This window comes from Schistocerca americana, chromosome X (genome assembly GCF_021461395.2).
Source record: "Schistocerca americana isolate TAMUIC-IGC-003095 chromosome X, iqSchAmer2.1, whole genome shotgun sequence".
Taxonomy (NCBI): Eukaryota; Metazoa; Arthropoda; class Insecta; order Orthoptera; family Acrididae; genus Schistocerca; species Schistocerca americana.
The window spans coordinates 384975047-384991206 of record NC_060130.1 but is presented as its reverse complement, the minus strand read 5'-3'; the positions used below and the strand labels follow the sequence as shown (position 1 = coordinate 384991206).

The window sequence follows — 16160 nt, the reverse complement described above, 5'->3', positions numbered from 1 at the left end:
GGCTGAAGTGCCATTCAGCTGCTCTGTTTCCATGTTCTTCTGCATATGCTATTACTTTCAATTTATAGCCTGCATCATATGAATACATTTTATTTTTTCTATTATGAAACTAGGAACTAACAAAAATATTGTACTGTTAGCAATAACACAAATCACTTTCAATTCATATTCACTGGCATCATAGACTGCAATGATGCATCATAGGCTGGACAGTGTTCTGGTTTTGTGATGGCAGGGCCAGAAGGAGAGAATGTTAGCAAGCCTGTGAATCCCTGCAACTCATGTTCATTGCATTGGTGCACCACTGCTGCTAGCTGAATCTAGTTTACCAGACTGAGATAGGTTTCGTGTGGCATCAGATTTATGGCCATTTTTAAGACTGGTTGGAATTTTAAATCAAATGCTGGACATTTTTATATTAATTTTGAGTATGAGATGCACCTGAATTTTGGAAGCAATTTTTTGAAGAAAAAAGTGCCATGAGCTATGGCACCTTGAATATGGAATTGAAGTATGGCAGTGTGCTATAGCCAAGCAAATAAATAGAGTATTGAATATTTGAAAGAATTATTAGGATTTTGTGCAACCTCATATATAATGCATCATGTAAAGGGATGTTCAAGATTAAGAAATTATTTACAATGCGATCAATATATATTTCTGAAACTTCGCTACCAATTTTAAGATATAGATGGTAAAAAAAGATTAAATAGCTATGTAGATATCTACAACTCTAGGAGAGATTGTGATTGTCATCTGGCAAGTCATAACATAAAATATGCAGACGTTATCACATGGGGATTACATTGTTTAACAAACTTCAAAGTACTTTATATAAAAAGTGAAAGGCTATAACTTACTAATAAGTGCATTTTCAATATTAAAGAATATCTCTCAGAGGGATAAATTATCTTTGTTTCAACAATATAATTTATAAGTAATTGAGGCAGATTGTGTTTTATAAATAGATGCCAAAAAGCTGTGACTCAAATTCTAACATGCATCTGCATAAAAAAAAAAATCTTGTATTTGTCTACGAATAACAAATAAATAACTGCTCATTTTTTAGTCACTTGGTGATTTAGTATGTGTATTTTTCAAACAGGTGTTTGGTCACGAGAAATTGCATCTCTTGTTAATCTACCAATTCCACTGCTGCCAATGAAACATGCTTATGTAGTATCAGAGGGAATAGATGGTGTGAAGGGACTACCAAATGTTCGAGATCATGATGGTTCTATATACTTTCGCATACAAGGAAGTTCTCTCTGTATGGGTGGTTATGAATCAAACCCAGTCATGTTGGACAAGGTAATAGAATAAAATATATTGTGAAAGGACATTGTTTAACTTAAATTTAAACATGTTACATGCAACTGGATAAGGTCTGTGACTATGTTATTGATTTTATGAATGATACACTTTTCTGTTTTAGTCTCATTTTGATATCAATGTTTGGTATGGCATAAGATATATGACTATCACCTTATTATTATTATTATTTTGCCTGAATTCATTTGCCATGAGTCCAGTTTTGTTGTTGTTGTTGTTATTGTTGGATGTGTTTGTGAAGTTATATGGTATTGTCCAACAAAGTCAAATGGGGACCTCACCAGGGCAACATCACCATTACATTTTCATCTGAGAAACAAGTAAGGTGTCTGCACTCCAGCATTCTTACAAGTGATGCACTGTCACATTCCTCCTGTCTATACAGCAATGCCCTACATAATGTTGACCTGACTATTTCCAGAATTGCAGAAATCAATTATTAGTAATTAATCAATTTGTTGTCGGTGAGTCCAGTCACAGACAACAATGATGACCCTTCACTCAGATCCAAACAAACTGATATTCTCAGTTTTTCTCTTCCAGTAGTGATCATGCATTACATTATAGCTATGTATATTATTCCTTATAAGTATCCAGATCTGATCTATGGGATTTAAGTATGCAGTGTGTGGTGCCACTTGGATGGGAACAATTCCAGTTTCCTGGAGGAATTTGTTATTTGAATGGACAGGAGAAGAATTGTTCTCTTCAACCAATACCAAAAGTTTCGATTTCCTTAGATATACAAGGTTAACTATGGTAGGCGTAACCATTGAGCCTTCTGAAGACGACTTTTTAAAGACGTTGAAACTTAGGTCAAGGGGTTTGAATAAATGTTTCATTTCTGCAACTGACTGGCTGTAATTCACTTTATCCTCATGAAGAGTTTAAATAATGTTCAGAAACATATGTTATATATACACTACTGGAAATTGAAATAAGAACACCGTGAATTCATTGTCCCAGGAAGGGGAAACTTTATTGGCACATTCCTGGGGTCACATACATCACATGATCACACTGACAGAACCACAGGCACATAGACACAGGCAACAGAGCATGCACAATGTCGGCACTAGTACAGTGTATATCCACCTTTCGCAGCAATGCAGGCTGCTATTCTCCCATGGAGACGATCGTAGAGATGCTGGATGTAGTCCTGTGGAATGGCTTGCCATGCCATTTCCACCTGGCGCCTCAGTTGGACCAGCGTTCGTGCTGGACGTGCAGACCGCGTGAGACGACGCTTCATCCAGTCCCAAACATGCTCAATGGGGGACAGATCCGGAGATCTTGCTGGCCAGGGTAATTGACTTACACCTTCTAGAGCACGTTGGGTGGCACGGGATACATGCGGACGTGCATTGTCCTGTTGGAACAGCAAGTTCCCTTGCCGGTCTAGGAATGGTAGAACGATGGGTTCGATGATGGTTTGGATGTACCGTGCACTATTCAGTGTCCCCTCGACGATCACCAGTGGTGTACAGCCAGTGTAGGAGATCGCTCCCCACACCATGATGCCGGGTGTTGGCCCTGTGTGCCTCGGTCGTATGCAGTCCTGATTGTGGCGCTCACCTGCACGGCGCCAAACACGCATACGACCATCATTGGCACCAAGGCAGAAGCAACTCTCATCGCTGAAGACGACACGTCTCCATTCGTCCCTCCATTCACGCCTGTCGCGACACCACTGGAGGCGGGCTGCACGATGTTGGGGCGTGAGCGGAAGACGGCCTAACAGTGTGCGGGACCGTAGCCCAGCTTCATGGAGACGGTTGCGAATGGTCCTCGCCGATACCCCAGGAGCAACAGTGTCCCTAATTTGCTGGGAAGTGGCGGTGCGGTCCCCTACGGCACTGCGTAGGATCCTACGGTCTTGGCGTGCATCCGTGCGTCGCTGCGGTCCGGTCCCAGGTCGACGGGCACGTGCACCTTCCGCCGACCAATGGCGACAACATCGATGTACTGTGGAGACCTCACACCCCACGTGTTGAGCAATTCGGCGGTACGTCCACCCGGCCTCCCGCATGCCCACTATACGCCCTCGCTCAAAGTCCGTCAACTGCACATACGGTTCACGTCCACGCTGTCGCGGCATGCTACCAGTGTTAAAGACTGCGATGGAGCTCCGTATGCCACGGCAAACTGGCTGACACTGACGGCGGCGGTGCACAAATGCTGCGCAGCTAGCGCCATTCGACGGCCAACACCACGGTTCCTGGTATGTCCGCTGTGCCGTGCGTGTGATCATTGCTTGTACAGCCCTCTTGCAGTGTCCGGAGCAAGTATGGTGGGTCTGACACACTGGTGTCAATGTGTTCTTTTTTCCATTTCCAGGAGTGTATCTATAGTACGCACCTGTAGTGACCAGTGTAGACTCAGCACCCACGGTCTGGGCATGCAGTTGTATGGCGTGTCGTAGAAGTCGAATGATGCTAGCATCAGTAGAGGCTGACACTCTTGGCTGCACCTGCAACTCCTGTGCAGTGCACTCTATCAGGTGGTTGACAGCGTATATTTGTTCCTGGTCAGCCTCATTCTCAGTCATGTTGACATTCGACCTATGTAGACTTGTAGTGAGCCACTTGGTAGCAACTGTTTTCTTGTACAAGTATCATAGACATAATAAAGTGTTTTGTCTGTTATTATCTGTGTGTCCATGTAGTCAGAACACATTGGTGGTGAGTAGGGTCATTTTTTTCATGTGTTTTGTTGTGTGGTTGCTTTTCACATCTTGTTGTGACATAAAGTGTCTGCATCAAACGTTGGTGCAACAAGAGTTGGAACTTCTTATGGTCATGTGGCAGGCTGTGCCAGTGTTACTCTATCCCCATTTGTCTCTGGCTATGTTACCTCCTCTGTTTCCACCATTTGACACTACAAAAATTGCCTAAAACAATATTTTCACACCTCCCATGTTATGGATCTGGAGGTATGTCGTGCACTGTTTTTTCATGGATTTTTCCCACCTTGTATCAGCTGTTGCAACAGTTGACCACATTGCAAGAACCTTCCTCATTGTCTTTGACAATTTATGCTCATTGTTGTCTTTCTATTATTGCTGCTGCATGCACATTGTGGCTACTAGGGTTGAATTCTATCACTGCAAGATGCATCCTCATCTGTCTTACTGTGCCTGGGCCCTGACCCTCCATGGCTTTAGTTGCAAGTGTCATTGTGTCACAGCCAAGTCAAAAGAGTTGTACACAGATGTCATGGTTTGTGATGTTGTCATCTGCTCCACCCTGGATAAGGAAGTCCGGCAAAGGGCCATCCAATTAGAAAACCCCTCCACTGAATAGGGTTTGCCCATTGCTCAGTTGTATGAGGTCTCACACGGCGCTGGTCAGCAGCTGGATGCATTGTGTGATGTCACAGATGTCACAGTAGTGCAGGGTGGCCCAGCTGCATGCACTCCATCCTGGGGGGGAATGACGTCATGGCAATACAAGCTGGCAGATCCTGCAGCTTCAACACAACACGTAAACAATGTTCCAGCCTCCACTCACTGTTGTGGTCATGTGTGTGTCCCCAGCACTGTGCTGTCTATCATGTGTCTGAACATAGGTCACACTGTGGTAGTCTGCCACTCAATTGCACAGAACGCAGCATCAGAGGATGTGGGTATGGATATCCAAGAAGTGTCATTGTTAGGGCTGGTTCCCAATCAGGATTTCATGAAACTTTTTATCAGAGTTTGTCTTCTCATGGCAGCTGCATCTGCAGCTGGACACCAGCATATCAGTTTTCCTACTTAATGCCCAAACATATTCAGACCTCAGCTCTCCACCACTGTCACTGGCAAACAGGCATCTACAGGGATATGGTAAACAACAATTTCCTGTGTTTGGCCAGTTCATGGTTGGTATTATCCATAGATCAGTAATACAGTCTATTGTCTTTATTGTCATCCATGATACTAGTTCAGCAAACCTTTTCTGGCTTGTTGCCTTTCTGGCCTTTGGCTTTTCCCTAATGGACTCCATGCAGTTGGTATCTGCTGAAGACCCCTATCAATCACTGGAATCTCTGTGCTCAGAATTTCGGGATATCTTTGTGGAAGGCCTAGGGTGTACCACAGACTTTCAAGCCTACATAACCTTGAAGCAATTGGCTCGTCATAGATTTTTTCATCTTTGGCAGATTTCTGTAGCCTTGTGCCCCCAAGTCAAGGTGGAGCTGGACCAGCTTGTATCTCTTGGGATTGTGATTCTGATTTTCTCTAGTGAATGAGCCACACCCCTTATTATTGTGAGGAAACCTTTTGGTCAATTGTGACTTTGCAGTGATTTTAAGGTCATCATGAATTCACAATGCATGATTGACACATATCCATTCCCATGTCCAGATGAGCTGTTCACAGACTTAGCAGGAGGTCAATTCTTCTCCAAACTTGATCTTTCCAAAGTTTATCACCAGTTACATTGGGTGAGGAGTCCAAGTGCATCATAGTTCTTAATGTGCATTTTGAACGGTATTAATAATAACTTTTGATGTTTGTGGTGGCAAGTGCCCCCACAGTTTTTCAGCACTATCTAGATCAGGTCATGTCCACTATTCTCTACTGTCTCAACTATGTGGTTGACATTGTCACCACTGGATGTTCTATGAGTGACCACCTGTAGATGACAGTTCAAACCTGATTCTGGCCATCCTGATTTAGGCTTTCTATAATTTCCCTAAATCACTTCAGACAAATGCTAAGACAGTTCCTCTGAAAGGGGATGGTTATCTCCTTCTCCACCCTTCCATAATCCAAGCCAGAGCTCTGTCTCTAACAACCATTTTGTTAACAGGACATTAAACATTAATCTCCTCCTCCACCTATCACCTGTACAATCTCTGGGATGTTTTTCATAAAGTATGCCCTGTGGATCTGTGTTGCAGTCTGCAGAAGTCCAGATTTTTCCAACTGTCTCTTGAGTATCTGGACCACATCATATCATGGCAGGACATCCAATCCATATTGAGTACTGTCAGGGCCATTACAGTCCTGCCACATCCCTTATCACTGCAAGAACTGCAGCCCTCCCTGGATAAAATTGTCTTTTACCACTAGTTCATTCTTGGGGAGGCCACAATTGCACACCTTCTCTATCTCCTTCTTTGGAAGGGTGCTTAGTTTGTCTGGTCTCCAGTGTGTGACCAGGCTTTCAACACACTGAAGGACCACCTTAAGTTGGCACTGTGTCTACCTACTTTTGATCCTGACAAACCATTGGTTTTGACTACAGATGCCTTGCAGTATGGTGTGGGGCAGTCCTCAACCATCAGAATTCAGATGGCTCAGAGCAGCTACTGGGTTTTTTATCCAGAACTCCCATTCCAGCACAAGTCCACTACTCTCATGTCAAGAGGGAGGCTCTGGCAATTATGTATGCAGTCACCAAATTTCAGGTTTTCTTGTATGACACCAAATTCCAATTCATTATGGACCACAAGCTAATAGTTTTGGTATTTAGTCAATACATCCAGGTCCTTGATAAGGCATCCCACAGGTTACAGTGTTGGGCCTTGTTCATCTCCAAATACCATTGTGACATCCATTTTCACTCCACTGGGTGCTATGCCAATGTGGATGCCTTGTCCCAAGTTTGATCAACAGGAACTCATATGTTTTCATTTGGTTATCACCTCCCACCAAGCAGCAGACGAGTTTCCGATCACTAGTACCCGGTTCACAAAGGCCACACCATTTGACCCCTTCCTCAAGCTGCTTATCTCTCTCATACTCCTGGTTACGATTCTGTGGCCTGGCATTGATCAGGAGATGAAGTATTTGATTGCTGTGTGTTCCCAGTGCACTAGTGAACTGGCAGTTCCAAAGGCTTCAGTCTCCCCATGGCCTCCAGCAACCATGGCCTGGAAACACATCCATATGGATTTTCTGGATCTGTTTCTGTATGTGTTTTGGCTGATTGTCATTGACTCATTTTTGCATTTTCCATATGTGGTCCAGTGCTCCTTGGCCACTACCAATGTAACTGTTCAGGCTCTCTTGAGAATTTTTTCTGTGGAAGGTCTTCTGGTCACTCCAGTTCCTGACAAAGAACCTCAGTTCCTGTCCCATCTGGACATGTGATTTTGGTCAGTGCCCCCACTTGTTACTGGCTTTTATCATGTGTCAGAACAGCTGTCATATCTACACTGTCCAGACTGGAGACCTGGAGGTCCAGCACCATTAAAATCAGCTCCAAGTACAGGTGGGCACACATTCCTCCATCCAAGCTGAACCTGTCTGCCCCTCACTGGTGCTGCTGTCTCTTGCTTTGACAGGGGTGTTGGGGCGCTCCTTGCAGTGGCCACTTTTGCCTGTATTATGATGTCTCCAGTGACCAGAAGTTGCTGTCCCCCCCTCACCTCTGGGGCCTCCATGGATGTGAATGCCATCTCCACATCACAGCCGTCTGCACCATGCCCAGGTAATAAGTGACACTGTGACCCACAATCTGGGCACATAGTTATACAGCATGCCACAGAAGTCAGAAGATGCTGGCACATGCAGAGGTCAACATTTTCGGATGTGCACACAGCTTCTTTGCACTGACCGCACTATACCAACTGGCTGACAGATTATAGAGTCAGGTCCAGCCAGCCTTGCTCTCAGTCATATGTTCACATTCAGCCTATGTTTTTCAGACTAGCAATGCAACCACTGCATGGCAACTGTCTTCTTGTACAAGTATTCTAGACTTAATAAAATTTTGTGCCTGTTATTATCTTTGTGGCTAGAACAATGCCATGTGTGATACTAACAACTCAATCTACTAGAGTAATATATTCATCAGTTCACTAAATATGAACTCTTTCCAGGTGAAAGAAGATTTTGAATTTTCTTTATATGAGTTGGACTGGACAGTATTCAGCTCTCATGTAAGGGAAGCTGTTAACCTTGTACCTGTGTTTGAAACAGCTGGTATTAAGAGTACCGTATGTGGCCCAGAAAGCTTTACTCCTGATCATAAGCCATTACTAGGTAAGTTCACTACCTGTGGCATGGTATCATAAGGTGATGGTTGTATTTATTCATTATTTCGTATGTTCAGATGCTGTACAGTATCTTAAAAAGTGTGGAATAGCGGTCCGAAATCATTACTTCACATAACTGAAAATGGCTGGAAATAAAAGTACTTGTACCAGAACATATCCTGAGGATTTTTGAACAAATGCAGTGGTTTACTTATCCTTATAGGGGACACATGTGAAGCCCCCAAACAAAAGTAGAATGAGTATAAAACACACACACACACACACACACACACACACACACACACACACACACACACGGCCGAAGAGAGACAAGAGCGACCATGCACATCTATCTCTAAAGCCTGTTGAGCATTGGAGGTGACTGTTCTGAGATAAAAGCAAGCAATCTATGCTGCATGATGAAGCAATGTATCAGGATCTGCCAAAATCACCTGACAAGTCAGTACCTTGGTTAGAAACTTAATTATGAAGCAACTTTACATAATTCATGCATCACACTGAGCTAACAAATAATAGATTGTGACTCAGAATTTTAAGGGATTCCACTGCATGATACAAAAGAGGAAAGACATTCTGATGAATAATGAAGCATGAGAGGCAATGTGGCATTGTGATGGAAGTTGATACAGAATTTCAACTGCTGTTCTATGTGGCTGCACTGCTAGGAGTGCTGAACTAAACTGAAATGGAAAGTTATTAATTGTTTCTGAAATACCAACATCACAACATGCAATAATTACAAATATTTCTTCAAATGTGTTGGAACTAAAGGCTGTACACCTTGTGATGTTTTCCAATGAGCATGTGTGTGTGTGTGTGTGTGTGTGTGTGTGTGTGTGTGTGTGTGTGTGTGTCTTAAAATGTGTGTGTGTGTGTGTGACCACACTGTGTTAACATGTGCCGAATGAGTGTAGCATATAGGTAGCAATAGTTAGCCTACAGACAGATAGTTCTAATTGGAAAATGAAACAAGGTGTACAGCCTTAGTTCCAGCGCATTTGGGGGAAAAGAATGAGGAAGTGTGGTACATGAGTTAAGGTTCAATCTGTAGCTGAATTTACTGATTCCACACACAGATTCAAAAATATTAAAGAAAAAAGAGGGAAAATTATAGTTAAATGTCCCATCAACAGGATGGTCATTAGAGATGGATCACAAGCTTGGGTTACAAACATATGCAGAAGGAAATTGGCTGTGCCCTTTTCAAAGGAACCATCTCAATATTTCCCTTGAGTGAGTTAGAGTTCTCACATGAAATTTAAATCTGGTGGCTGTTGTCCTCCCAATTGTGAGTCTGGTGTGCAAAAGTATTGATCAATACCTTAATGACACAGATTTAAACATTATATGGAAATATTTCGTCTGGATGTGTCTATGATTTGCAGAAGAGGTAAAGTACAAGATCACTTCAACCAGATATAGGAACGGAAATCAAAAAAATTATTTGAAAAAAATGCATTGCAGTAATAGCAGATGATTTGGTGTTCAAACATGAGCTGTTGCTATATCTACAGATTAAAAAAAAAATAGAGCTATAATCAATTTTGTTCTCTTCTCAGTGATAACTTGTTATACAAGACATTGATATAGTTATTAGATTCAGTGTAGTGTCTGCTGAACTCTATCTGTCAGATCCATGTTTCTTGAAAAGCTAACGTGTGCACATAAGTAACTGTACATAAAACAAATGAATACCATAGATGGTCCCTTTTGTCACTTTTCTCATTTCACTTTTTTGTCTCCAGACCAAGTCCTGTGATCAACTGACTCAATGTCTACATGGTGCAGACCTTTTTCTTTTGAGGCCACAGATTCCCTAAAGATACAGTGGTAGGGCAATATGTCACTGTTTTATCCCACATGACACTCAATCTTTACCTATAACTTTGTATACAGTTTTCCTTAAAATGACCTGTTAATCTGAATATGACACACAGCATTCTTATTGTTGCTTTCAAGGTTTGAGCATGTCATTTTATAAGTCCTATTTTCAAGTATATAGAACAGATTTTCTTTCATCTGTCTTAATTTTCCCTTGGGATTTGCTAGCACAGACACTGCTACAATACATCAGTGGTTTTCGTCTGATTCTCCAACACAGGGCAAAACAAGAACCACATTGAAACAAAAGTTCCATGAGGTCCCTGTTATCTGATAATAGGAACAGAGGGCTGCTCTATCACTAGATTAGTGTGAGGAGCAGTCAAATAAAACCCAAACTCCACTGCAACCAGTCCGTGGAATAGTTCCAATCACAAGTAATCACCACACATATTAAGACATTCATCCCACTGAGAGATGAGATAATCAGTTCCTGTTTCATAGAATGTGGTCAGCCACTGATGGATCCACAACTGCACCCAAAATAAGGTCATGCTACACATTGTCATCACAATTTACATACTTTTATATGTTAGTCATTTAATCTGTTGCTCCATAAAATTTCAGGTGAACTGCCAGATGCCTGTAGCTTGCTACCATGATAGTTTGACACAGAGTCTTCCTGCCATCTTCAGGTGAATACAGATGAAAATGGATTGAGCTCCCACATTTAAGTCCCTGCTATCACACACATGGTATATCCATTTTGCATTGCACATTCGGTGCTTTAGCACATACACTTTTGCTGCAAGTCTTTGTGCTATGATGTGCACACTCCATGATGAAAGGTCACCTCATCAGTATCAAATAGATAGTTTTACTGCAGTAAAACCACAGAATGTGGCAGCCCTGCAGATCACATAGTCTTTCTAGGACAGGGTCCCATGTAGAATTTAATTGCAGGCTGCCATCTTGATTGATAAGGGTCTCATTTATTATTTATTTACATGTCAAGTTCCATAGGACCAAATTGAGGAGCAAATCTCCAAGGTCATGTACATGTTGGTACATGAAATTACAACATAAAAATAATAACAGATAAAAATAAAATGTGTATGAATTTGAAAAAAGGCAATCCATAAGTTATGTGGACACAATCAACACTACAACAAGAATCAGCTTAATTTTTCAAGGAACTCCTCAACAGAACAGAAGGACTGACCCATGAGAAAACTCTTCAGTTTAGACTGGGAATTGCGTGGATTACTGCTAAGATTTTTGAATTTGAGTGGTAGCTTAATGAAAATGGATGCAGCAGTATACTGCACACCTTTCTGCACAAGACTTAAGGAAGTCCGATCTAAAGGCAGGTTTAATTTCTACCGATCATTAACTGATTGAAAACTGCTTACTCTTGGGAATAAGCTAATATTGTTAACAATAAATGACAGTAAGAAATATATATATTGAGAGGCCAATGTCAAAATACCCAGACTCGTGAACAGGGGGTTGACAAGAGGTTTGTGAACATACACTACTTCTTACCCGAACTACCCATTTCTGAGCCAAAAATATCCTTTTAGAATGGGAAGAGTTACCCCAAAATATAATACCATACGACATAAGCAAATGAAAATAAGCAAAGTACACTAATTTTTGTGTCAAACAATCACTCACTTCAGATGCCGTTCGAATAGTAAAAGTCTTTGAACAAGATCCTGAATGTGGGCATTCCATGACAGTTTGCTATCTATCTGAACAACTAGAAATTTGAACTGATCAGTTTCACTAATCATATGCCCATTCTGTGAAATTAAAATGTCAGGTTTTGTTGAATTGTGCGTTAGAAACTGTAAAAACTGAGTCTGACTGTGATTTAGTGTTAGTTTCATTTCTACAAGCCAGGAGCTTAGGTCCTGAACTGCGTTATTGTAAACCAAGCCAATGTTGCACACAACACCCTTTACTACCAAGCTAGTGTTATCTGCAAACAGAAATATTTTAGAGTTACCTGTAATATTAGAGGGCCTGCCACATATATAAATAAGGAACAGGAGTGGCTCCAACACTGATCCCTGGGGCACCACCCACTTCACCATACTCCACACAGACTACACATCACAGCCATTCTCAACATTTTGTTGCCTGTTTCTAAAGTAAGAGGTGAACCAATTGTGAGCTACTCCCCATATTCCGTAATGGTCCAACTTCTGGAGCAATATTTTGTGATCAAAACAATCAAATGCCTTAGTTAAATCAAAAAAATTTGCCTAGGATTCGAAACCTTTTGTTTAACCCATCCAGTACCTCACAGAGAAAAGAGAATATAGCATTTTCAGTTGTTGACCGACTTCTAAAGCCGAACTGAACATTTGACAGCAAATAGTGTGATATACAATGATGAATTATCCTTACATACACAGCCTTTTCAATAACTTTAGCAAAAGCTGATGGCATAGAAATGGGTCTAAAATTGTCTACATTATCCCATGAGAGTCCTTAGTCTTCAGTGATTTAATTATTGACTCAATCTCCCCTTTGTCTGTATTATAAAAAAGTATTTAAGGCATCAATCTCGGAAAGGCATTTGCCAGGAAAGTTATATGATTCCCTGTAGAAACTAAATTTTTATGTAATTCACCAGAAATGCTCAGAAAATTATTGTTAAATACTGTACATATATCTGATTTATCAGTAACAGAAAATTTTTTACTGCGAACTGACTTTATATTGTCGACCTTGTTCTGCTGACCAGACACTTCAAAACTGACCATATTGTTTTAATTTTATCCTGTGAATTAGCTATTCTATTTGTATAACACATACTTTTTGTGTTCTTAACAAGATTTTTAAGCATCTTACAGTACTGTTTGTAATGGGCTACTGTAGCTTGATTGTGACTACTTCTAACACTTTGATATAATTTCCACTTTGTTCTACATGATATCCTAACGTTCTAATGGAAAGCAACTCTCAAAGAGCACAAGAAATGTATTAAGGAAAGCATAAGTCTTTCCTACATAGTTTGTAATTATGTGTGACATTTGTTTGAGTGCAAAAGCCTTTTAGTGTTAAATTTTGTGGATCATGGTCTGAAAGGCCATTCACCCTTTTGTTAACAGAATGCCCATGTAGTAATGAAGAATGAATAAAACTATTGTCTATGGCTGTGCTGCTGTTCCCCTGCACCCTAGTAGAAATAAACACAATCTGCATCACATCATATGAATTTAGGAGATATACCAACATCCTTTTTCTTGCACCATCATATACAAAATTTATATTGATGTCACCACATATAACAAATTTCTGGTACTTCCTATAAAGTGAATCAAGAACACACTAGCTTGAGCAGAAATGCTCTGAAGTCAGAGTTAGGGGACTTATAAACAACAACAATTAGAAGTTTAGTTTCACTAAATTCAACTGCCCCTGCACGACATCCAAATATCTGTTCAGTGCAGTACTGTGATACATCTATGGACTCAAATGGAATACTGTTTTTTGTGTACATGGCCACTCCCCCACCCCACAAGGAACTCCTTCAAAAACAGCCAGCCAATTTGTATCCTGGTAAAGGAAGCCTCTGAACTGTCAAATAATTTAAGTGGTGCTCTGACATACCAATAATTTCAGAGTCAACATCTATAAACAGTTCACTAACTTTATCTCTAATACCTCTTATACTTTGATGAAATATGCTAATTCCTTCTCTGTGTGGAAACATGATGCCCTCTGAAGGTGATCCCTTAGAGGGACTTTCCTTAAGCGGGAATACCTATCAGCTGACTTCAATCTAAAAAAGTTAGTTACTTTGCCACAGATTTATTGATTATGGAGTTCCAGAAGTTTGACTATGGGCCACAATTTTTGTTTCATTTTACTGTGTTTGGCAGTAGTGAACTTACTGGCTTGGAGGAGAAAAGTATGCCATTGATGTACTACAATACAATCCTGCACAGTATCCTGTCTTGTACAACTCTGCAACCTTTAACAGAGCCTAAAAATTGTTGAGACTTTGGGAGGACAATGAAAGATTACTTTAATTTTATGTCATTTTAATATCCTACTTGTTTTTGCTGAAATACTTCCTATATATTGTAGGTAAGCAGTTATTTTGAAGGCCTTATCCTCTTCCTTGTTCTGTTGTTTCTATGTCTGTGGCCCTACTTATACATCTTGAGACAAATACCCATTGTCCAGAAGCACACTTTTGTGGGTTTTCCAGTTCCATTTGCTGACTATCAGCATCTGAAATGGTATGGGACTGGTGGATTAAGGTCTTTAAAATGTCAATCATTTATGCCAGATAGTGGCAACTAGAAATGTGTTACAACAGGTCTATATTAGTGGGCTTTTGAAACACTGAATTACCAAGTGTGCCATTGCTCTTATGTCACACTAGGATGTCTAAAAACATCAAGTGATGATCTTTCTCCAGATCCATGTAAATTTTATGTTTCCATGTGTCGAGTTCAGATGTTAAATGAACTCTCAGAGACTGTCCAAACCATGAGACCAAACTACAAAAGTGTCATCAATGTATCACCAAAATACTGTTGGTTTTAAAATAACTTAGGTAAGTGCTCACTACAGATTACTAGGAGTTGTGCAAGGAAAATGTTTACAGGATTCTTTGTGAATGTGGCAAATTTTATAGAGGGAAAATGACACACAATATGTAGGATCGAATTGTGGAACATCAGTGACATACTCACCTCCTCCAAGCCAATAAGTTCAGTACCACTGAATCCTACATTTCCACTGGTCATTTGGTGAAATAAATGAAAAAAATTGAGACCCCTATGTGAACCTTTTGGAGCTCCATCATCAGTGATTCAGTGGAAATACAATCATCTGTGACCTTTATCAATCAAAATGGCAGCTTCCAGTTAAATTCTGCATGGAAGCCTGTCGTAGAAAAACTTTGTGCTCTGCATAGCTGGCCTCATTCTGTGATTTTACTATCAGAAGACAATCAGTTTGATATGAATGAGGTGAGCTTTTACCACAGATGATGTGCGGTGCAGTACAAAGACTTGCAGCAGAAGCATGCAGCAAGTGTACATCACAAATTAGATACATGAAGCAGGTGCCGATGGGGTCTTCAGTAAGTGAGATCAGTGCATTTTCATCAGTATTCACCTGAAGATGTCCAGAAAACTTGGTGCTGGAATATCGTAGCAGCAAGTTGCAGACATCTAGCAATATGCCCAAAATTTTATGGAACAATCTGTACATTGGACAAGTTTTAAATTTCATACATAACTTATCAAATGCACATAAATTCACCATGATATTAAATCATGCTAATGAGCAATATTCCTTAATGTAATAAGTGTTTCATTTTGTACTTGTAAATACATTTAAGAGAAGCATTGAACAGTTCTCTGATCTTATACCAAACATTATGTCTTATGTAATACATAAACAGGACTTAGACTACTTTGTAGCTTACATTGTGCTGGAGGATGGTGGATATGTCAGCTACAGGGGTAGGCAAAACAATGGGAACAGTGGTAGTAATGGGATGGTCGTGTTTGAAGGTCAACAGTGCAGGTAAGGCATGTGTCATGCTGGACTGTAAGTGTTCAGTGTGGACTAGGCATCAGTGCAGGTTGTTTATGAGTAGGGCACGCATCATACTTGCATTGAGGGGCTGAGGTCAACGTGCAATGAAAGACCTAACAGAGTTCCAAAGAGAGCAGATTGTGAGGCCTAATTGGATGGAGCATCAGTAAGCAAGACAGCGAACTTATTGAATGTTTGAAGAGCAACTGTTTCAATAGCTTAAAGAAAACATGGAAAGACATCATTGTGTAAATGTAATAGTGGGTGCAAATCAAAACTAAATGACAGATATCATCATATGCTGACACAGATTGTGTCAAAACAACAGAAAACTATGGCAGCTAAAGTGACTGCAGAGCTCAATAGCCATCTTTGAGACCCTGTATCTATCAATATTGTCTGCCGAGAACTCCATAAAGTGAATATTCGTGGATTAGCTCCTATAC

The 16160-nt window shown here is 40.7% G+C and overlaps 1 protein-coding gene across 1 annotated transcript in view; it reads left to right on the top strand.

Annotated features, from left to right (window-relative positions):
• Positions 1–16160, top strand: part of LOC124554723 (sarcosine dehydrogenase, mitochondrial) — a 280579-nt gene that overhangs the window by 126298 nt on the left and 138121 nt on the right. The window contains exons 7-8 of the mRNA XM_047128369.1: positions 1106–1311; positions 8146–8308. Coding sequence (XP_046984325.1) covers positions 1106–1311; positions 8146–8308 — 369 coding nt within the window. The remainder of the gene's footprint in view (positions 1–1105; positions 1312–8145; positions 8309–16160) is intronic.